The sequence below is a fragment of the Paroedura picta genome, chromosome 18, assembly GCF_049243985.1.
Source record: "Paroedura picta isolate Pp20150507F chromosome 18, Ppicta_v3.0, whole genome shotgun sequence".
NCBI classification, from domain to species: Eukaryota; Metazoa; Chordata; class Lepidosauria; order Squamata; family Gekkonidae; genus Paroedura; species Paroedura picta.
The window spans coordinates 6485967-6508650 of record NC_135386.1 but is presented as its reverse complement, the minus strand read 5'-3'; the positions used below and the strand labels follow the sequence as shown (position 1 = coordinate 6508650).

General features: G+C 47.7%; 1 protein-coding gene across 5 annotated transcripts in view; it reads left to right on the top strand.

Annotated features, from left to right (window-relative positions):
- SCG3 (secretogranin III) overlaps positions 1-19925 on the top strand; it is a 42030-nt gene extending 22105 nt beyond the window's left edge. For all 5 annotated transcript variants that reach the window (XM_077318078.1, XM_077318076.1, XM_077318081.1 and 2 more), the window contains 4 exons: positions 9403-9477; positions 10833-10958; positions 15055-15135; positions 15779-19925. In XM_077318078.1, coding sequence (XP_077174193.1) covers positions 9403-9477; positions 10833-10958; positions 15055-15135; positions 15779-15897 — 401 coding nt within the window. In that variant the 3' untranslated portion in view covers positions 15898-19925. The remainder of the gene's footprint in view (positions 1-9402; positions 9478-10832; positions 10959-15054; positions 15136-15778) is intronic.
- The last annotated feature ends 2759 nt before the right edge of the window (positions 19926-22684 follow it).

Here is a 22684-nt window from a genome sequence, read left to right as displayed (position 1 = left end):
TGTCACCCTGCTGCCTTGTCAGAGCCAGTTTGGTGTAGTGGTTAGGAGTGCAGACTTCTAATCTGACAAGCCAGGTTTGATTCTGCACTCCCCTAAATGCAGCCAGCTGGGTGACCTTGGGCTCCCCACGGCACTGATAAAGCAGGAATATCAGGGCTCTCTCAGCCTCACCCACCTCCCAGGGTGTCTGTTGTGGGGAGAGGAAAGGGAAGGCGACTGTAAGCCGCTTTGAGACTCCTTTGGGTAGAGAACCAACTCTATGATGTAATGATATATCTTGATGCCTTGCAAGTACAATTGGAGAGTTAAGGTAGAGGGTGTCCCCAACATGGTGCCCACCAACAATTTTTATCGCATCTGCCAAGTGTTTTAAGTTTGTGGGGGCCACATGGGCTCTTACCCCGTGGGACTTCTGATTGCCTATTGGAGATCTGATAGACTATGCCGATTAAGAGCTGAAGAATGGGATGAATACCGTTGGGCCATCCTACTAAATTCCATGTCTAACTCCCTTAGTCTCACGCTTGTAAGAAGAAATTGTCTTCCCAAATCCCTATCGATCCTTCCATCCATCACCCGTACTATTTGACCATTAGCATTCGTTTGATCTTTGGCATGGAGCTTTCAAGTCCATTTAAAGTGAGTAAGCACAGCTGGGCCCATAACATGTCAGGGTATTTCTTCCCCATTGTCTTCTTTGGCTGACTTGAGTCAGATTTTGTCTCTGTCAGGCGCGCCTATTTTTGAGTCACAGTGGCATTTTATATGATGATCTGTAAATAAATATCATCCATAGGTACAGGGCCCTTGGGTAAATATTGATTGCTTGCCGTTTTCACATCTGTGATACAAGTTTTCTAGCTGGGGATAGAATCTTCTGCAAAATATTCATTGCTCTGTGGTTCATTATGCACAAACATCTTGCTATAGATTTCCAGAGCAGTAAGCCTTTAATCTTGACTTCGGTTTCTGTGCCCGCCCTAGGCATTCTTTTTCCTCCAGTGTATTTATTCTGCAGCTACAATTTTTAAAATGCACTTTTCTAAATCAGCATGGGAACGTCACATGTTGGGGGACTGTTCAAAGATTTTTTAAAAATTTATTTAATTGCCCCATCACAGCTGTGCAGTAGGATTCCCCCTTCCTTTTAAATCCTCATGGTTCAGGTTTTACATATAGCATTAGCTTGTTGAATGAAAGGGAACAGGATGGAATTCAGGCAAAGGGAGAAAACCTGGACCGTTTCTGCATGGAGGGCTAAAATGCACCTGGCCTCCTGCTTGCAAACAAAAGATGGTAAACCTCTGCCTGCCGTTTTCCCTCTGCCCCATCGCGGCTTTTTGCCTCCCAATGAGGCTGCAAGGGAAAGCAAAATGAACTCACCCCCCCCCCCCGCTCCTTGGCGTGTCAATCACAGCAAGCCACCAATCACAGCACTGCAATTCTCTCGTGGACTGAAATTTTCTTTCCCCCCCAGCCTCCCAATTTTTTTAAAAGGCACCTCCACATTGTTATGCAATACAGATGCATCTTTAATTTAAAAATAACACTGCCGTGTTGCTATGAAGAAACACCAGAACGATACAGCATTCCCCCGCCCCCTTTTTGGGATTTGTGGTGTTTTGGACACTATTTATGTCTGGGTGGATTTGTGAGACGTTGCAAATGGTAACTGGAGCTCAAAGAGTGCATGTGTGTGAATGGATGGCTTTAAAACAAGGAGCGTGCATGCCTGATTGATCGAGAGAAGGATGCTTGATCACTGCTACCCACCCTCATATATAGACTCACTCTGCTTGTAAAAAATATGTAAAAAGGGGGGTGGGTGGAGCTTGTACACTGATAAATGGGGGAGGATGGTGGAAGGTGCAGAGTGAGCAAAACAGCCTTGATATGGGCTGGAAAGTGACCTTCAAAGGACGGCAAAAGTTTGACTGGGGGAAATCCAAGGGAATCTGTACCCTTTTCAATTACCTTTGACTTGCAAGTGAAACAACGGGGAAACTAGCACAAAAGCACTCTCAGAAAACCCAAGGAAACAGTGACCAGAAAGCGAACTGAGCGCTAAAGGGAGGGAAACCAAGGCAGAGTGGCAAAGAAAACCCCAACAGACACGCCCAGTGAAAGCAAGGGAAAACACCCGGGCTTAATAGGCTTCTGATTAAGCTTTCAGCCTCTGCCCAGGATTGGTAATCATTAGCAATTCAAATCAGTGGCCTTCGAAACTAGGCTGTTTTAAAGTGGCTTATCGTCCTAGAGGGGCTGAGCCGTTTGGTTGAAGAGAGTACTGGCTGCAATATACTCGCTGATCTAATTATAATCCCTAATAGGGTTTGATTAATATGAATGAGATTAAAAGGACAGCAGATGGAGTGGATGAGCTGTCACACATTCCTTCTATTCTCTGTTTTTTTTTCGAAAACATCATCCTCGTGACTAACTCCCTCCTCCCCATACACTCATTACGTCTACAGAACCACACAAGTGTGAAGTGTGTACTCCAAGGCAGAAACCCAGTGAGAATTTGAACCAAGAACGGGGAGAGAGGCAGGAATTTACGAGCAAACCTGAGAATGGGGAGAGAGAAAGGTGCCTGCACAGATATCGTGTGATTCCTCTGTTTTTTGAGTGCTTGTGTATGCACTGGGTGATCAGCGGCTGAACCCCCTCCCCAAACACACACACAAGCCACCCACAAACCCTCCCCGCCCCCCCCTCAGTCCCAGAGGCACTTGGACGAACCCCCCCCCCTGCCCCTTAGGAAGCACTGGGACCCAAGACTTCCTTCTGTGCTCTTAGAGCTGTGATGCCCTATTCACATCACAGAGCGTCAGAGCGATCAAGGGATGCACACGAACACACAAACTGTTCCCAGTGGGATTTTTAGCCGAAAATGTGACCTGGCTCGACGCTGACAGGCCGTTACGCTCCGGGAAGCGACGACAGAGAGACAAATTCCATCGGAGCTAACCTTAGGAGGAAGCGTTTTCTCATAGGCTTCCCGCCACTTTGGCACCGACCTATTTCCAGCTTTGCTGTTGAGAAACGACTTTCTTTCTGACCTTCAAATACTGATCTGATATTCTTGGGAGTGCCAAGAAACTGTGAGGATATTAACTTAAGCGGGGCGGTGATGGAAGAAGCGCAGCGGAACTGCTAAGATTCGTGAAAGGGTTGAGGGCAGGCAATAGTCTGGAGCAGTGGTAGTCAAACTGCGGCCCTCCAGATGTCCATGGACTACAATTCCCAGGAGCCCTTGCCAGCATTCGCTGGCGAATGCTGGCAAGGGCTCCTGGGAATTGTAGTCCATGGACATCTGGAGGGCCGCAGTTTGACTACCCCTGGTCTGGAGTATCGGGTCTATCTCTTTAACTGAATGCATCATGAAGAGTCCTTGGGCCTTATTGCGTAAGAGTCCCCATTTCTATTTCTTTAACAAGGGATAACAACTACAGTTCCCAGTCTCCAGGTGGTGCCTGGATATCTCCTGAAATAACAACCAATCTTAGAATGCAGAGATCAGTTCCGCTGGAGAAAACGGCTACGATAGAAGGTGAACTCTGTGGTGTTATACCCCACTGAGGCCGCTCTCCACCCCGAACCTTCCCAGGTTCCCTAAAATCTTCTGGAATTTCCGAATCTAGACCTGGCAACCTTAGTACTACCCCTTCTTGTAACATCCTGTTAAGATGTCTACAGCCTCTCTCCCTCCAGGGTAACAGGATTTCAGCATGAAGGCTGGTTTTAAAATATTTGCTTCCAATTTCCTCCTGTCCCCTTTTTAAGGGCTGAAACGACGAGGCGGGATTACGCACGCAAAACAATAAATCATTTACTCAGTCACGTCCCGTGCTCTGAGCTCCTTCCCCAGCAATCTATAGAGACAGTAAGTTTAAAAGCCCGTCTCGGTAACAGCTGCTTTGGGATTTGAAGGCCTTGCATTATGTCATCGTTGCAGAATCTCCTTCCAGCGGTAACAGTCCTGAAGCACTGTTCAGCGAGCGATGCTCTGCTACATCTCACAGTGTACAGCGCAGCATAGCTTTTCTCCGCTTATTTTACCATTGAGAAATCCCTGAAGCATTGTTCAGGCTTTGAGAAACCCCAGAAGTGGGGTGATCACGCAGGACATGGTTGGGAGGCATAGCTGTGCACACACCCCCGGGGATCCACCCCTTCCCACAGCCTCCAGGCCCGTGACTGGCTAATGACCATATATGAGAAATGTTTACACATTTAAGAACTACAGTATTTGCTGGCATATAAGACTACTTTCCCCCCCCTGAAAAACATGCCTCCAAGTGGGGGGGTCGTCCTATACGCCGGGTGCACTTCAGTTGGGATAGACATAGCTGCCCATAGTGGCCCATAGTACTGTAATGTAATGTCACAAACTCTATATTTTGAGTGGAAATGTTGGGGGGTCGTCTTATACGCCCAGTCGTCTTATACACCGGCAAATACGGTACATTAAAAAACTAATTAACTCCCACCTATTCGGAAAAAACCCTTCCAGGGCTGCTAAAACCCCCCAGGGTTTCACAAAACCCTGGTTCAGAAAGCCTGGCACAGCATCTAGCCCCAGAATCCAGGGCCGGATGGAAGAATAGCAAAGCACATAAAAATGTCTTTGGCCTCGTTCTCAGTACATGGTGCTTAATATGCAGGGAAGCGCAGTCAATGCAGCAGCGCTCAAGTAGTCTTAAAATGCCATATGCTTCTGCTGAGAGGAGGGTGGCACTGTACAGAGCAGGGGTCCCCGGCGTGGTTCCCATGGGACTCGTGGTGCCCTTTGGCACCTTTCCTGGTGCCCGCCAAGCGTTTTTAGAAAGCGAGCAAGGTCAGGTGGGGTTTTGCCCAGCAAGACTTCTCATGGGCCGGTGGAGATGCAGTTGGCTGTGCAGATTTTTAGAAATGTCGCTTCAGCAGCAGCTGCCACCACAGCTCAGGGATCTCCAGTGTGTGACGGAAGATAAGCAGGGGCAGCCATTGTGTAGCTGGCCGTGCCTCCAAGGGCAGCCACGTGGTGACGGCCCTTTTGGAGCTGGGCCTGCCGTGCTGTGTCAGAATTCCAAAGCGGCCTGCAGGCTCCCAAATGCTGGGGACCTCAGGTAGAGAGGGCAGGCTGCGTTCCTCCCAAAAAATGCATCAGCACCCACCCGTACCACCCCGATGGGTCTCTGATTCTCACAGGGGACCATTGGAGAGTTTGTACTATTGCTTTGTACTTGTACATTGGAGACTTTGTACTTTGCATGCAACATTCCAAGGACATTCTGACAGCCACAGGAGTCATCCGTGTAGAGCAGGGGTAGTCAACCTGTGGTCCTCCAGATGTTCATGGACAACAATTCCCATGAGCCCCTGCCAGCGTTTTCTGGCAGGGGCTCATGGGAATTGTAGTCTGTGGACATCTGGAGGACCACAGGTTGACTACCCCTGGTGTAGTTGCCAGCTCTGGGTTTGGAAATACCTGAAGATTGGGGAGGGACCCTGGGGAGGGCAGGATTTCGGGAGGGGCAGGACCTCAGCAGGATATAATTCTATAGAGCCCACCCTCCTTAGCAGCCATGTTCTCCAGAGGAGCTCACCTTGGTTGTCTGGAGACCAGCTGGTAATAGCAGGAGAACTCCAGGTTCTACTTGGAAGCTGGCAACCGCAGTAGAGAGAGGAGTTTTTACATATACTTTCTCAGAAGTTCAAAGTTGTCTACCTTCTGGTCAGAGCCAACTAACGATCACCTGCATCAGCAGATAGTTGGTGTTTGTCCAACAGGTCAAGCACAAAGGGCAAAATGGCAGTAAAGCAAGGGGGCAGGGGAGACTGATATAGCGTGGCGGGAAAAAAGATTCCAATGCATTAGCTAGTGGCAACATCCTGCCCAGGAGGGATTTCCTTTGGCAGAGCTACCCAGATCGATTGTGTTTTCAGTGGGTACAGGACAATAATTCAGTTTGGTGTAGCGGTTAAGAGCGGCAGCCTCGAATCTGGAGAACCGGGTTTGATTCCCTCACTTTTCCACCTGCAGCCAGCTGGGTGATGTTATTTCAGATTGTCTTTGTCTTGGGACAGCAGCTTGTTGACCTGGAAGGAATTCTACCTAGGGTTGCAATGCCAGGACCTTTTGGTGGCAGATGGGGTCACCAGCTCTGAGTTGGGAAATATCTGGAGATTTGGGGAGGGGAGGGACGTTCAGTGGGGTATAATGCCATAGAGTCCACCTTCCAAAGGAGCCATGTTCTCCAGACGTTCTCAAACCTGGTAGCACATGTTGTTCCCCATCCCTGTCACACCTTGAGGACTCTGTAACAAACAAAAGGCAGGACTTGATTTATATATCTGCGCTGCCCTTATATATCTGCGTTGCCCTCCTCTCCTGACCGATCTCTACTCCGGGCACAAGGAATCAGCCATCTTCCTCCTTCATAGATGGGGGGCAGCTGTCTCGTATCACAGCTCCTTCCACTTTGGGGCAGAGCCACTGTTGTCTCACTGCCTTCTTTAGTCATCGGGATCACACCTTCCTCCTTCACTTGTGACTCACCACTCCCATCTCCCGGCCTCCTTCGCCGCTGCGTAGGGGAATGTTTTGATGAGAGATGGATGTGTCCAGATGCCACCATACATCTTGCCTTCCCCCGTGTTTTGCTCTTTGGAAAGTCAGGCACGTCCCGCCTCCTACAGACAAGGAGTCCAATCTCCTTGGCATATGGGCCAAGGCTAGATCCATACTTTCCTTCTCAACAATTAACCAGAGCCAACCCTGCTTAAGTGGTGGGTTCTCCATCTTTGGAGATTTTTAAACAGGAGTGCCATCTGATGGAGAGGCTGATTCTGTCAAGGCTCAAGGGGGTGGCAGGTGCCAGTGGATGAGCAAGAGGGTTGTGGGTGACTTGCATAGTGCAGGGAGTTGGACTAGATGACCCAGGAGGTCCCTTCCAACTCTATTATTCTATGATTCTAAATTCCGTCTAAACATCTGGAAGAAGTTCCTGACAGAGCAGTTTCTCAGTGGAACAGGCTTCCTCGGGAGTTGGTGGGTTCTCCATCTTTGGAGATTTTTAAACAGAGGCTGGAGAGCCATCTGATGGAGAGGCTGATTCTGTGAAGGCTCAAGGGGGTGGCAGGTTCCAGTGGATGAACAATAGGGTTCTGAGTGTCTTGCATAGTGCAGGGAGTTGGACTAAATGACCCAAGAGGTCCCTCCCAACTCTATGATTCTTTGATTCCAAGTTCCAAGATCTCACAGGCTCAGGCTCACCTGGGCCCCCTGGGTCAGGCAACACTGGACTGGAAGACTCTTAATCTGATCCAGCCTCTGCCATATGTTGTGTGTTCGGTTGCCGGTCACAGTGCTACAATCAGGCGTTTTAAAGTGTCGAGTGCCTGTAGACACCAGCTTTGAATGTTCTCTGTTATTACCATCACCACGATGACTACACTGCCTCAACATTTCCGTTCCAGAATTGGAAAGCGTTTGCATCCCTGTTGGGGTTGGGGGGAGGAGACGGAGAGGTCTTCCCCGCACGGAATTATTGAATGCTGCCTATCTTTAGATTCGCTTTTGGTTCCAAGTCATGCTGACAAGTGTGGGCTGAAAGAGGGCCTTTCAGGCATATGTTGATTATGTAAAGAAAAACGTGCCTTTTCGGGGCCTGTTTTGGAAACTCTTGAAATCCATACGGTGGGTGGATGATTGGATGTGATGCAGAAAGCCCGTAGGCCTTTCAGCGATTGTGTTTTATTCTTGCAGAGTGCATTTGGCCTTGGGAACACCATAAGAGAGACCCATACAAAGGGTTGCCCGGTCCCCCCCCCCCCCCCGGCCACTGGCAGGGGGTGTGGGGGTAGGGTCGCAAGATGCAGGCTCTGAAACGTCTGGAGATTCGGAGGATGATGGAGTCTGGGTAGGAGAGGGACCTCAGTGCAATAGGGCCATTAGCCAGCCTGAACCTCAGGCCCAAAGGGGCCTCACATTTAGAAACGTTTTCAATTTTTGGCCTCTGAAAAGTTTTGCAACTTATTTTTTGGCTCATCGAGTGCTGCCTTTTTAAAACTATCGTTTGGCGACTTTTTGCCATCGAGGTGTAGCCCACTGATGGCAACCCTGTAGGTTCAAGGCAAGAGACGTTCAGAGGCGGTTTGCCATTGCTGGACTTCCTTGGTGGTCTCCCATCCAAATATTGGCCAGGGTCAACCCCGCTTAGCACGCAAGATCTGCTGCAAAGTACTGTCTGCAGTTCCTTAAATACGTAGAACTTCCTCCCTCCCAGGCTGGGCTGTTTTGTTGGAAATTATGAGCAGTTCCGTTCTGTGTGTGTGTGTGTCTGTGTCCATGTGTGTGTGTTGCTGTTGGCACTCTTGGAAATTGGGGGCCAGATGGGTGAAAGGTTGCTGCCTGGATGAGTTCTTAGCCCATTAAAAAAAAAGTTGCCAAGGCAACTGGCCTAGTAATGACCAGGAGCAGCGTATTAGAGCCCCAGCTAGGACACCCCGTTGCTTAGCTACTGGCCAAGAGTATGACATTTCTCCAGATGACTCACCCCATTAGTGTAATTCAAAGCAAATACCGTGCACTCCGATTCGGATCACGGCTGGCGGGCCCGTAAGGGTAGCCTTGACTTGAAACGGAGCCAGTTGGTCGCGGCTTTCCTTCTCTCTCCTGACCTTTTCCGAAACACGGTGCGTCAAAATGGGGCCTTGAACAAACCATTCTGCATATTTGAAAGCAAGGTGGGGGGTTAAAAGGGAAAGCATCCCGGGCTTGAGCTCTTTAGAACCTGGAGGTTGTCACAACGTTGTGTTCCAGACGGCATTTCTAGCCGTTCCGAGTGCCGAAAGGATAGCAGCATAGTCAGTTGGGAAGGGAGATGGGAATCAAGGAGAGAGAGGGCCAGATTCCTTGCACCTTCCAGGTTTGTCCTTCGTAACTGTGCACATCATAAACTGATTAAGGTTTTTCGTATCTAAGAGCAGCAGTTTTAAAATGTGTGGGTGTTGTCTAATCATCACCAACATTTTGGTGCAGATTGTTTCAAATGTCTGTAACAGAAAACAGAACCTATCCTGGGCTAAACAATTTCACAATAAATATCCATAAACGTTTCTTATCTCTTCTTTTATATATATGTATATTAGAACAACCAGAACGGCCTCTAGATTAAACCGTTTTCAAGTGGGTTTTCCTCAATGGTTGTTTTTCAACTTATTGTATTGTTAATGGAGTCCTTCAAAAGGATCAAGTTTTCCTCTCAGAATTTAAATCATATATATGTGGCCTTTGGCTCCCAAGTTCAGAGAGGTCTAGTAAAAAGACAAATTTCATAGCTTTGGCACACCTTTCAGGTCTAGTCCCAGGCGACAGCAGCCAAAGAAGGGTCATTTTCTCTTTCTGTTTTCCAGAAAACCTAGATGCAATGATAGCCCTGCAGACGAGGAAGAAACTTGAAAAGCCCAGTCCGAAAAGCAAGCTGTCAGGTATTTGTGCTGTTACTGGGTCATTTTCCTACAAGGATTTCTCCTAGAAGATTCGTTGAGTCAGTAGCTAATGTGAATAATGAAAACCTGAATTGACCGTGTGCTTCTCCCATCCCACCTGGAGTGATTTCCTTTCCTTGTGTCTCATGTTTCCAGGTGGCCCTGTATCAGAGCTGGGGAAACGGTGGCTCTCCAGAGATCCATGGACTACCATTACCATGAGCCCCTGCCAGGCAGGGGCTCATGGTAATGGTAGTCCATGGTCCTCTGGAGGGCCACAGTCTGGCCATCCCTGCCCTGCAGCATCTGCTTTTATACAAAGGCACAATGTTTTGTTTCTAGAGTTGCCAGTAAAACGGGATAGAATTATAGAATCATAGAATCATAGAGTTGGAAGGGGCCATACAGGCCATCTAGTCCAAACCCCTGCTCAACGCAGGATCATAGAATCATAGAGTTGGAAGGGGCCATACAGGCCATCTAGTCCAGACTGCTGGGATCTTGGGTGACAGGCCTGGGAAAGACCTTCTTCCCATGTGCTCCCGGTGAGAGTGGACAGTGCAGGGCTGCCTGAACCAGAGTTTGCTTCCATATCGAAGTGGAAAGTGCCTTCCGGTTGCGGCCTACATATAGCAAGTGACCCCTCATGGGGTTTTCAAGGCCAGAGTTGCTTGCCATTGCCTGCCTCTTCATCCCAGCTCTGGTATTCCTTGGGGGTGTCCCCTTCAAATACTCCCCAGGGCCGGCCCTGCATTGCCTTGGCCTGGATGGCCCAAGCTAGCTTGATCTCATCATATCTTGGAAGCTAAGCATGTTAGTATTTGGAGGGGAGGAATTATGTAGGCCACTTTAAGCCTCATGCACAAAAATGCCCCGAATTTCTGAAGCGGGAGAGCCCGTGGGTGTTAGATTAAAGTTGCTCTGATGCTTGCAGTAGAAGAAGATTTGGTTTTCATAGCCTGCTTTTCACTACCCAAAGGAGTGTCAAAGTGGCTGACAATGACCTTTCCCTTCCTCTCCCCACGACAGACACCCAGTGAGGTAGTAGGGCTGAGAGAGTTCTAAGAGAACTGCTCTGCGAGGGCACCTCTGGAAGAACTGACTAGCGCATGGTCATCCTGCTGGCTGCATGTGGAGGAGCGGGGAACCAAACCCGGTCCTCCAGATTAGAAGCCACCACTCTTAACAACTGCACAACTTTAGAAAGTCATCCCGTAGCCACTGTCCCCTTTCTGCAGAGTCAGTACTCATTCATATGGAACATGCTAGTTCTTAGCTGATGCACGTTAGACATTCCTACTCTTCCGATGACACCAGAGTGACTAACGGGGTTCCCTGACTGCCCCCCTCTCTAGACAAGAGCACCGAAGAGGCCGACAGCACAAAAGCAGCAGCGGCTAAAATGGAAAAAGAATATGAGACACTGAAGGACTCCACAAAAGCGGAAGAACAAAACACAGAGAACAACGAGGAGCCAAAAGGTAAGTGGGAGTCTTTCCCTCTTCGCATTTCCAGATGTATTATCAAGAAGCTTTCCAAGTACTGCAACATGACGGCTGGGATCCAGAGAGCTCCCTTTGGCAGGCCCAAAGGCTTGCTGGGCTGCCTGCCTTTGAACGACACGCCCTCTTGCTGTATTCCAGACTGCTTTCAAATTCCCCGCTGGCCGAAAACAAAAAGCCCGGAACGCACAAGACTAGTTGCAGGACTCTTTGGGGAATAGCCCAGGCCTCGGAAGCACAGCATAGGCAGAATCTCCAGTCTAAAAGATCTCATGGTTCTCTTGACTAGTGACTGTGGCTGTGTCGGGGGAGTCAGAGTGTTGGGCTTGGATTAGAGAGACTTGAGCTCAAATCCTACTCAGCCTCAAAAGTCACAGGGCAGTCTTCGCTATCTTGACTCCCTCTCAGCATTCTCGGTACAAGAAAACAACATAGGTCTGTGCACGCTGATTGGGTCTTCTTGTGGAAGGGTGGCCTTACAGCTGGGGGGGAAATAATAATAATAAGAAGAGTTGGTTCTTATATGCCGCTTTTCTCTACCCGAAGGAGTCTCAAAGCGGCTTACAGTCGCCTTCCCTTTCCTCTCCCCACAACAGAGACCCCGTGAGGGAGGTTAGGCTGAGAGAGCCCTTATATTACTGATGTAGAAGAAGAGTTGGTTCTTCTATGCTGCTTTTCTCTAACCGAAGGAGTCTCAAAGAGGCTTACAGTCACCTTCCCTTTCCTCTCCCCACAACAGACACCCTGTGAGGTGGGTGAGGCTGAGAGAGCCCTGATATCACTGCTCGGTCAGAACAGCTTGATCAGGGCCGTGGCAAGCCCAAGGTCACCCAGCTGGCTGCATGTGGGGGAGCGGGGAATCAAACCCGGCATGCCAGATTAGAAGTCCACACTCCTAACCACTACACCAAGCTGGGTTTCAGGAAGATCTCGTGAATGCGGAGAGCCCCAAAAAGGAAGAAAATGGGAGCCCCATTCGCATTTGAATTGCTTCCATATCCTTAGCGCACAAACCACTCTAACAGGGGATTGACCCATTGAACAGCGAGGCAGCTGTGCTATCTTTTCTTGCCAACTCTGAACGGCAGCTTTGCTAACCAGATCGAGTGCCTTCAACATACCACGATAGCAGGCGGTTCCTTCCTAATGGCATCTGCGCCTTTTAAAAACATAAAATCGTTAGTGAGTTCAATAGCCCGGGTTGAGCCGTATCGATTGGTCTGTAACATGAGAGGAGGGAGGGGGGGGGGATACAAATTAAAAGTCTGGGAGTCATTTCCAGTAGAGAATTCTGCGCTACGGCCTCAGAACGAAACGGAGAAAGATGGATGAGGTGGGTTGTTATCCGTCCCTGCTCTCTGCAGACATTGAGTAACTTGGCACACAGCCCTTCAAGACTTGGCGTGCAGCGAATTGCTAAGGCACTGGGGGGTTTCTGGTCTGTGATTAGTTCTTACACACATGCAGATCCACCCTGATGCTGCAGTCGTAAGGACATCTTTGGCATCCGTGACCTTACCCAGGGAGATTTATGGTGTGTTCTCCCTTTGTTTATGGAGCCAGCGTCTTAGATTCATTGTCTTGTGCTCCTCCCCAGCGACAGGAGTGAGAGATTCTAGGGCCAGCGCCGCCAGGTTCCTCTGCCCTTGGTGAGAAAGCACTGCAAACGTAGGATGTTTTCGTAATATTTCAAGTGGGTCGCCGTGTTGGTCAACTCACAAAGATCTATTCAAGACCGGCCAAGATTTATTCAAGGCGTGAGCTTTCGTGTGTATGCACACTTCCCCAGACAATGGCTGAGGCCTTGAATAAATCTTGGACGGTCTTAAGAAGAAGAGTCGGTTCTTATATGCCGCTTTTCTCTCCCCGAAGGAGGCTCAAAGCGGCTTACAGTCGCCTTCCCATTCCTCTCCCCACAAGAGACACCCTGTGGGGTGGGTGAGGCTGAGAGAGCCCTGATATTCCTGCTCAGTCAGAACAGTTTTCAGTGCCATCGTGAGCCCAAGGTCACCCAGCGGGCTGCATGTGGGAGAGTAGGGAATCAAACCCGGCTCACCAGATTAGAAGTCCGCACTCCTAACCACGACACCAAGCTGGCTCTTAAAGGTTCCACTGGATTCAACCGTTATAATCTTTCCTTTTTACTGGACAGCCTTTATTATCATTTCTAAATTACCTTCTGTCTTATCCAAAGACAATGTCGTCCCTTATCTGTTGGTGGATAGAGATCCAAGGATGATGCTGAACTGAGCTGCTTTGGAGGGGGGACTCCGTAGCTTTATACTCCAGGGGTAGTCAACCTGTGGTCCTCCAGATGTCCATGGACTACAATTCCCATGAGCCCCTGCCAGCATTCGCTGCTATAGAGGTTTCAAGGCAAGGGGTTTCAAGGTTTCAATACCCCTGCTATAGGGGTTTCAAGACAAGAGACTAAACAGAGGTTGGCCATTGCCTGCCTCTGCACAGCAGCCCTGCAATTCCTTGGAGGTTTCCCATCCAAATAGTGAATGGGGGTGGAGCCTTCCAGGATCTAATCAGACTGGGCTAGCCTAGTTGGACCTGGTGAATAGTTGGACAGGATAGCAGCCAGGAATTCCAGGGTTGCTTTGCAGAGGAAGGCAATGGCCAACCACCTCTGTTCATCTCTGGCGGGTCCTTAATTCACTTGTTCTTCCAATTACTGATTCTCTATGGGATGAGACACTCAGAGGGGGGGAGTGAGAGTCTTCCGGGAGGCTAATAGCTCTTGTCTTATCTGACGACACGTGAGCATGCTGCATCTACGAAGCTCTTGCAAAGCGAGAAGCCATTAAACTATTATATTACTCCGGGGACCTTATTAAGCTGGCTTTGAACTAATTTTGTCTCGGTCGCCCCATCAGCGAACTGGCTCAGACTTATTTAGTATTTCAAAGGCAGCGAATAATGTGAACAAGAGAACAGTAATGCAAATTGTAAAAACAAAAGGCCCGTTTTCAACTTGGGAAAGATTATAGGGCTGAAGGGGGCATTAGGAAGCGATCAGAGATCTCTGGCAGTATCCAAAAAGTAAGTCGCATTTACCCAGCCACAATTTAGATTTGTTTTTTTAAATGACACACTTTTATATGATATAACTTTGGGTGTATGGGGAAGCAGATCAGTTAGCTTGAAATTAATCTAGAAAAATTGAGACAGAAAAACTTGAGTTCTGTTGCATGTATGTCTGGGATACCTATTATTTCTGTTGTATTCTTTTGTTGGGAGCTGCCAGCCTGGTGTAGTGGTTAGGAGTGCTGACTTCTAATCTGGCAAGCCGGGTTTGATTCCCTGCTCCTCTGCATGCAGCCAGCTGAGTGACCTTGGGCTGGCCACAGCACTGATAAAGCTGTTCAGACCAAGCAGTGATATCAGAGCTCTCTCAGCCTCACCCACCTCACAGGGTGTCTGTTGTGGGGAGAGGAAAGGGAAGGTGACTGTAAGCCGCTTTGAGACTCCTTCAGGGAGAGAAAAGAGGCATATAAGAACCAACTCTTCTTCAGTAACCTCAGGCCTCTCTCAGCCTCACCCACCTCACAGGGTGTCTGTTGTGGGGAGAGGAAAGGGAAGGAGATTTTAAGCCTCTTTGAGACTCCTTCGGGTAGAGAAAAGCGGCATATAAGAACCAACTCTTCTCCTTCTTCTTGAGTTTTGGAGAGCAATATAGAAGTCTGAAATAAATATTGGGCTGGATCCATCTAGCTTTCCCACCTCATCTTGCCCGGCTTCCTTCTTTACTGAAGCCCCTCCCTCTTTTGGCTTTTGTTCATGCAGGTTCCATGATCCCCAGCAAAACATTTTCAGGCACTCAAAGGAGAACTTTTCCCCTTTTTCTCCCTTTTTCTTTGCAGTACAAGGGAAAGGTAGAATCCTGTTGTGCTTCACTGTGGACTCATTCCTAGCTAATTTAGTGTGTAACAACTGCTGGTTTGTCCTATTAAACTAAGCCTGATAGAGGATTTAATTAAATCTGTAACGCAACAAAACACCATGTCTTAACCAAGCTGCATACTACGAATTGCCAATATACTGATTTCCTTCTTTTTTGCTTTTCAAGGGAAAACAGAAGCATATTTAGAAGCCATCAGAAAGAACATCGAATGGCTGAAGAAGCACAACAAGCAGGGAAGCAAAGAAGGTAGGTTGGCAAGAACTGAGGGTAGCGGGTGGGTCACGGTCACCTTAGCCTTTGACTTCGTAGTATGAATTATAGAGGAGTAACTGAATTATTATAATTCTGCAAATTAAGATGGCACCTTCTAGCGTCTAATTTGCATAACTGGGTCAGAGTGTTCATCTCTTTGTGGCACAGACCCTGACAGATTTCTGCGTGTTCAGCCTGGACGCTCTTTAATCGATCGTGCTTTGACTCCGGCGTGGCTATGAATGTTCATTTCCCAGGCGTGCCTTTTAGAAGCCGCCGGGCACCGCGTACGAGCCCTTCAAAAGCCCTTGCCCAGAATGCCAGGTGTTCAGTTCAGTTTGTTTCGAGACAAGATCAGCGCAGTTTAGACGTTACGTTGACAGAAGGGCTGTGACCCAGAGGAAAATTGCTGTACGGAAGAAGGAACGAACCCATGAAGCTGCCTTTGGTCCCTCAAAGTCAGTATTGTCTGCTCAGACTGGCAGAGGGCCCCAAGGTCTTAATCAGAGGTCTTTCACATCACCTCCTGCCAGATCTTTAACTAGAGCTACCAGGGACTGAACCTTCTGCATGGTGAGCGAAGGCTCTTCCACTGAGCCCCATCCTTCCCCCGGACCAAATGCCTTCTGTGTTTCAGATTATGACCTTTCTAAACTGCGGGACTTCATCGACCAGCAAGCGGACGCTTACGTGGACAAGGGCATCCTGGATAAAGAAGAGGCGGATGTGATCAAACGCATCTATGGCAGCCTGTGAGAACAGAAAGGAGGACATCTCCGGGAAGCTGTAGGGAATTCTAGTCTAGCTTCACCTCCGTACGGTCTGCGGCCTGTTTTGTTTTCTCTCGGTTTTCAAAGAGATTATTAGGAAGTGTTCGTGTTGAATCTTTTCCAGGTTAAAAAAAAAACAAACCTGTGTTAACCACCCACAGTGACTACATATTCACCTTTCCTGCTTATTTTATCATCTCATTGAGGGCAGGGCTTGTCTGCCCACTTAAAAGAGTTAACAGGGTAAAACACTGGCTTCCTTGTTCCCTTTTGCTTCCTATTCAACGCCCGGCAATTCTGCTAAAGAGGCCAGATGTTTTTGGGTGGGGGAGATCTCTTGCCCCAGGCTTCAGCTGCTTGCCACACTGTTCAGTTGGATCCAGAGAACTGCACACCAGAGGCAAAAAACCACTAATACTGTTCTGCAAATCCTTGCAACCAGAGGTCATGTGATGCTGGGATAAGCTGGTTCCGTTACAGTTCCCATGCTCCAGCCTATGCAAGCAGCACACCTTTGGCTTTTTCTTCCCCTTCCTTGCTGCAGTAGTGTGAGACATACAACCGCCCTTCTGTAATCAGGTCGGGGAAAGGTGCCTTTGGATCTAACTCAGTGACTTGGGAGGCACGCTGTCGTTCATTCGTCAAGGGCGTTATCAGGGAACAATGGCAAATAAAATCCCTGCGGCGAAACATTTGCAAAAGAGATCTCACTTCCAAGCCCCCGTCTGTCTTTACTCGTTCATTTGGTGCCCCCAGATTGGCTCGTTCTGAACGCATCCGTGTCTCATGCCATTTTCTTGCTGTTTGTGCATTCTGTAGCTTGTCCCCCCTGTCTGCGTGCCATTCACTAGCCACTGTACATTCGACCGATGCATCAGCCTTTAACATAGACTTTGCAGGGAGGGAGAACCGGATTGCTACCGTCAGGTACAGTAGCAGCGTTGTCATTCACACACTTTGTAGCTTTTTAGTAAGTGTTATTTCTCTGTGCATGTATAAAGAATTCTCCATGTTGAGTAGCTTAACGACACATGTAAATAGCTCTTAATTTCAAATCGGGGGGGGGGTTAAAACACTGTAAAGATAAACTTTTCCAGGGAGCATAGAATTAGAGGTGTTCAGGAGCAGCTGGTCAAATATTTCCATACCATACATTGCTTTTGCCAATCGGGGTGCAATTAGTTCCTAACCACTCACCTGAAGCAAAAGCAAGCGCTGTTTCTTGTTAAGAACCTGAGCAGCCCTGCAGGATCAGACCAGTGGTCCATCTAATCTAGCATTCTGTCTTTCTCACACAGTGGCCAAACAGTTACTCTGGAGGGCCAGCAGCTGGGCACAGAGGCTGAGACCTTCCCCTAATGTTGTCTCCTGGCTCTAGGATTCAGAGTTTTTCTACGGTGGCTTGTAGCCACTGATAGAACTGTCCTCCACATCTCTGTCTAATCCCCCTTTTTGAACTTATCTATGCCTGTATTCACATTGAGGTCACTTGTTATGTAAAATAAGCGTTTCTTTTTGGGGGGACTTAAATGACTGATCAGCAAGATTTCCCAGACTTCTAGTAGTGGAAGTTTGCTGCTTTGTTAACTAAAACTGGGGGCCACAAAGCTTTCTTTGAGACGCAAGACCGACTGGCCAGTGGTTCTGAGCGTTGCAGAACCCGTACCTTGTTTATTCTGTGGATGTTGAACTTGATGTGTTTGTGAGATGAGATTCCTAGCTGGATAGAGCAGTGACTCGCGCAGGCTGTAATCGTGCTGAGTTTCTGCACCGGTTGAACAGTCCACTTAATACTTGACGAAGGGACTTGACAGAATTGTCCTCAGCAGAGGCTGAGTGGGAGATATAAAAGATGTATCACAATCGGAACTTGGCAAAGGGAATGGGGGGGGCAACTGAGCAAAGTTAAGTGGAACAGATTGTGCAGGTTAAAACGTATGCAGAGGTTTCCCGCCAACTAAGAGTCCATTGCCAACTGCACTACTGAGGCGCAGTTTCTTACATGTCTAGTTTCTCATTAAAGCGGTCAGTCAGCATCAGGGGTGGCGTCTGTGCAGACATGCCTGGACAGGCAAGAGAAGTTGCTGCCTAACCTTAGCCAGTTGTCTACACATAGAAAAGCATTGGTTTTCCCTTTTCTTCGGAGGTTTTGCTGCAGTCCAGATCAACAAGGTTTGTTAAAAACGTCCTTGCTCTGGCTTGCCCATCGCAGAGTCTCTGCCTGTAAGAGAGATTCCAGGTAGGCAGCCAATGTCAGTTTGAAGCAGCAGAGGGAAGCTTCAGTGGCACCTTTAAAAGTCTTAAAGGTGCAGCTAGATTCAAACTTTGTTTACAAGAGTAATGGACCTGTGCATGTTTCTCCCAAATGCGTTGGATGTTTAACTTTCTGTCTTATTCGTGGAAGCCCCAAGTCATCCCCAGCTCCGCATCGCACAGGGTCATAATTTTTATGCGCATTCAGCCTAGGTTAAGCCTCCGTGCAAATTCCCAAGGGATAATTGTTCCTCATTTATGCAGGGATGCCTGAACCTCCCCTGGAAGGTGTTTATATATATATATAGCCATCTGAGTAAATTCAGAGCAAGTAAATCCAGAGCAAAACATTGCAGGGCATTAAGCAGGTGACGAAAGAAAGAGAAACTGAGTTTGCTCAAGCCCCTGAACACTTGAAAATCCCAAGACATTTTTGGAGGGGGGGAAGGGTTAAAATTGCCTCTCCACTCATGATTAATCATGGGCATCATGCTTGTTTGAATACTGCTGACAGTATGCTAAATTACGTGTGTTCCAGGAATACTGCAGCCCCTTTTGCCATGACTGCAAGCTGCAGTTGACCGCGTACGGTTTATCTAGGCTAGGAACATGAGGCTTAGGGAGGGCCATAGAAGAAGGGGATTCAGCTTAACAGAGGCACCAAAGGAGAATGATGGCAACAGGAGAGGGAGATAACAGGAAGTGATGGTAGATTAATTTGTAGGAAATGGAGGGAACACTAAAGGACAGAAAAGACAAAGAAGGGGAAAGAGAGGACAGGAATGAAGGCGGTTTAAAAACAAAGCGCTTGACACTTAATTGTTGAGGGAAAGGTTTATAGGATGCCAGCATAAAGATGGAAGGAGGTGGACAAAGAAGGACCATGGCCCATCTCAGGTGGAGCAGAATGAGCAAGAGCTATATAACCAGAAACTCCTTGCTCTAAGGAGTGTGGACAAGGGAGCGGAGAGGACAGAGGAAGGGAGACAAAGGAAGAGCATAGAGGATGGATGCGGAGAACAAGGAGGGCAAGAATGAGAGAGATGATGCCTTGAATCCTGCACTGGAGCCTTGGAGGTATGCTCTGAGACAATTCACACACACACACTTTTAATCCAACATAATGTCCAGAGAACTCCTTGGATCATGTATGTTTAGAAATGCCCCTTTTGTGTAAATCACAGCCAGTGTCAACAAACACTGCCTTTTTAATAGCTAGATAACCATGCCATGAAAATCAGCGTGTTCGGTTCCCTCTGCTGTACTGAGAGCCTGGACGAATGCATCTATACAATCGGTCACTTGAAATGACAAAGCTAACAGGAAGAGCTGCATCCATCACCCTGCACTGCAGAGAAGCTACAGCTTGTGCTAAATCAGGGCTGGAGAGGGCGATCTCCATTATTACGATTAGCACTGCAGATGCCGAAGATGCTGGTTTCCGGCATGCTGTCCGTAGGATGCTTTCTGCTCTCACAGCATTTGGGGGCAATTTGCAGGTGACAATTGGCTAGTATTTTTCCTATTGCCAATAAGGAAAAAGGTACCTTCTGTCTCTGTGGTTCTAACCCCACCCAATATTCCCCAGGGGGTTCCCCCCCCCCTACTTTGTTAATAACTTTTAGATGCATCAAGATGTCTTCACTGTTATGGGGGGAAATGCTGAAAACGTTAACAAAACATACTACACTCACAACATACTTTTCTAATAGAATCCTGTTTCTGATACTGTACTTTATTAAATGCTTTGCTACAAGATAATGCTGTTTAGGCTTTTGTTCCTTTGAATTTGTCGCTCCCTTTAAAAGTCATGATTTTGCACTGCAGAGAACGCTGCTAAGTTCTTGAGACCGGTAGAGGATTCCCTGTACAAGTTGAGACTTATTGGTGAGATATTTGAAAGGGGCCCACTGAGAATACACTCTTGTGATGGCTAAGAGACACTTTCTCAAAAGAATTTGTTGAGAAACCCCTGAAAAATTCCTCAGGCTTCAAGAAACCCTACAAGTGGCACAATCATGCAGAATATGGTTGGGAAGCAGAGCTGCGTACATGCCCACATGGAGCCCCTTCTCCTTCCCAGCTCCTCCAGGGTCATCATTGGCCATTTTAGGAGTGTGTTGCAGCAAATTGGATGTGGCTATCATGGCCGATAGTCAAAAGACAGCTCTCATTAATTTGTTTAAGCTTTCCAGGCCACTGGCTGCTATATCCTATAGCTGCAAATCCTGTAAGTTAATTAAATTACATGCTGGATGCATTAGTGCTTCCTGAATTTGTTTTCCCCAGGGGATTTCGTTGGGAGTCGTGTCATGAGACAAGAAGAGTTCCCTCATCTGCTTTCACTGTGTTCTTCAAATCTTTCCGAAGTCTCCCCCCCCCCCCCAGTCACCTTTTCTAAACTAAAGAGCCCCAAATGGTTCAGGAGTTCCTTGTAGAGAAGAAGCCCTGCTCTTAACATCAACTTTTTGGGTACCATTTCATCCCCACCCCCTTTTTGTACAGAGCATTCCAAAGCCAGCGGCAGCATAGCTTTCTGTAACATTGGCTACATGTTTAAAAGACTGCCTCTGGATGTTGCATTGCCCGGTAGGCTCAAGATCTCGTTTTATTTGCAGACCCTGCAGTGGCTTCTTTAAAAGAGGGAGGGAAGGCTACAAAAGGGGTCCAAAACCATCATGGTCCCAAACTGGCAAGTCCTTTGGGAGAAAACAGCTCACATTCTTGTCCCCCCACCCCACCCCAAATACAAGAACTCCCATCAGTTCTAACAAAAAATAGGGTCTACGTAATCATTAACAGCAGATAAATCTGTCTAGAGTGATTTCCAAGATTATGGTTTTTTCCCCCTCAGAATTGAACCTAATTGAGCCTAAAACCCCACCACAAAAATTGTGCACTACAGCCACAATTAATCTTTTTAATGTTCTATTGATTCCAACGGAAGAAAGTCAAGAATATGCTTCACTCTTCCTTTGGCATCAGCGGCCAATGGGAGTGCTTACCTTTAGCTGTATCGCACCCATCACTTTTAAGGCTTGCTGTCAATGCTCATAAAGACAGCTACATTTAAGGACCACCCCAGTAACAAAAACTTGACTCAGCAAAATTTGTCCAATAGCACCTTTAAGACCAACCATGATTTATTCAAGGCGTGAGCTTTCATGGGCATGCAACCGTTTTGCAACTGCTGGGTATTGCAAGATTTATCTGGGAGACTATTTTAACTTTTTGTCTTCCCGTTTTGACTTTCCAGATGCTGACGTTTGCTCAGTAAGGGACGTTAGCGATTCTGCTTTGGAAAAAAACTGGAATGGGACTGCCTGCATTAAAACCAGCATATTAGAGGCTGATCTCAACAGAGATTTTCTAGCTTGTCAAATAAAATGCTGACGAGGCATAAAGCAGGCAATCCCATTTGTCCAGGAACAGCTGCCAAAGTGAACCCTCTCCCCCCCCCCCCCCAAAGAATGAGATTCGTTTTTCTACATGAAGCCAGCACAAAATCAATGAAGACTGCGACGGCTATGGATATATGAAATGGCTGCAGTCTTTGCACAAGGGAGAGGTCGTTGTTCATTTTTTACATTCGACATGACCGTTCATTAATCCAGAATTTTATCCGAGGAGAAATAATAAATTGCATTTGGTGGAGGAAAGATGCAAACAAAAGCCGCAGGAGAGCACTATCAGTTTTCATGAGACAGCCTGTTTCCAAGGTTCGCAGTGTTGTATGGAAGAGTAAATCCTCATTACTTCTCTCTGCTGGTTGCAGGGATATCTGTTTTGACAGGCTAATCTAAGAGCTGACTGTCCCAATTTCATTTGCAAGAGGAGAATAACCATCAGCCCTTCATTTCCTCCAGGTCCTGCTGGTTCCTACCCCAACTGCTGGATTACATGATCTTTACCAATTACAACCCTTTAATTAAACCCTAACATTTAGTCTGTATCAGACTACTGTATATAGCCATCATACAATCCATAGCTAGGCATATGGAGTTCAAACTCCATCATATCCTACTAGGTTTACAGGCTGCTGCCTATGTCAGGACATCTCTTCAAATTATGGAGCCAAGATGGTTTTATCAGGCTGTAGCCTAACCTGTATACTCCCCCCCCCCCCACCACCACCACCACATACTTGAGACACAGGCAGATATGGATTAAAGCACATCATTTGGTAAAGTCTCTTATAAAGGGCTTCTGGATAAGATGGAGGAGAGGTGGCAAACTGCTCTGGGTCTACATTGTGGAGAAAGGCCAGGTATAAAAGAAACAGGAAATGTAGCTGAAGATGAGAGGCAGATAAAAAGTAAATTGGCTGACAGGTGGGAAGGACAGAAGGTAGCGGGAATTCAAATATAGGGGCTGCCCAACAAAAGGAAATATTGTAGGGAGCAGTCCTGGGGGAAAGTGAAGCACTTTCTGTAAGTCCTTGTAGGCCTCCCTCCTTCCAAATGGGCTTAATTCAGCCAGGATTCTTCCGGGAAGAAGGTAAAGGTGAAGTTGGAAGGGAA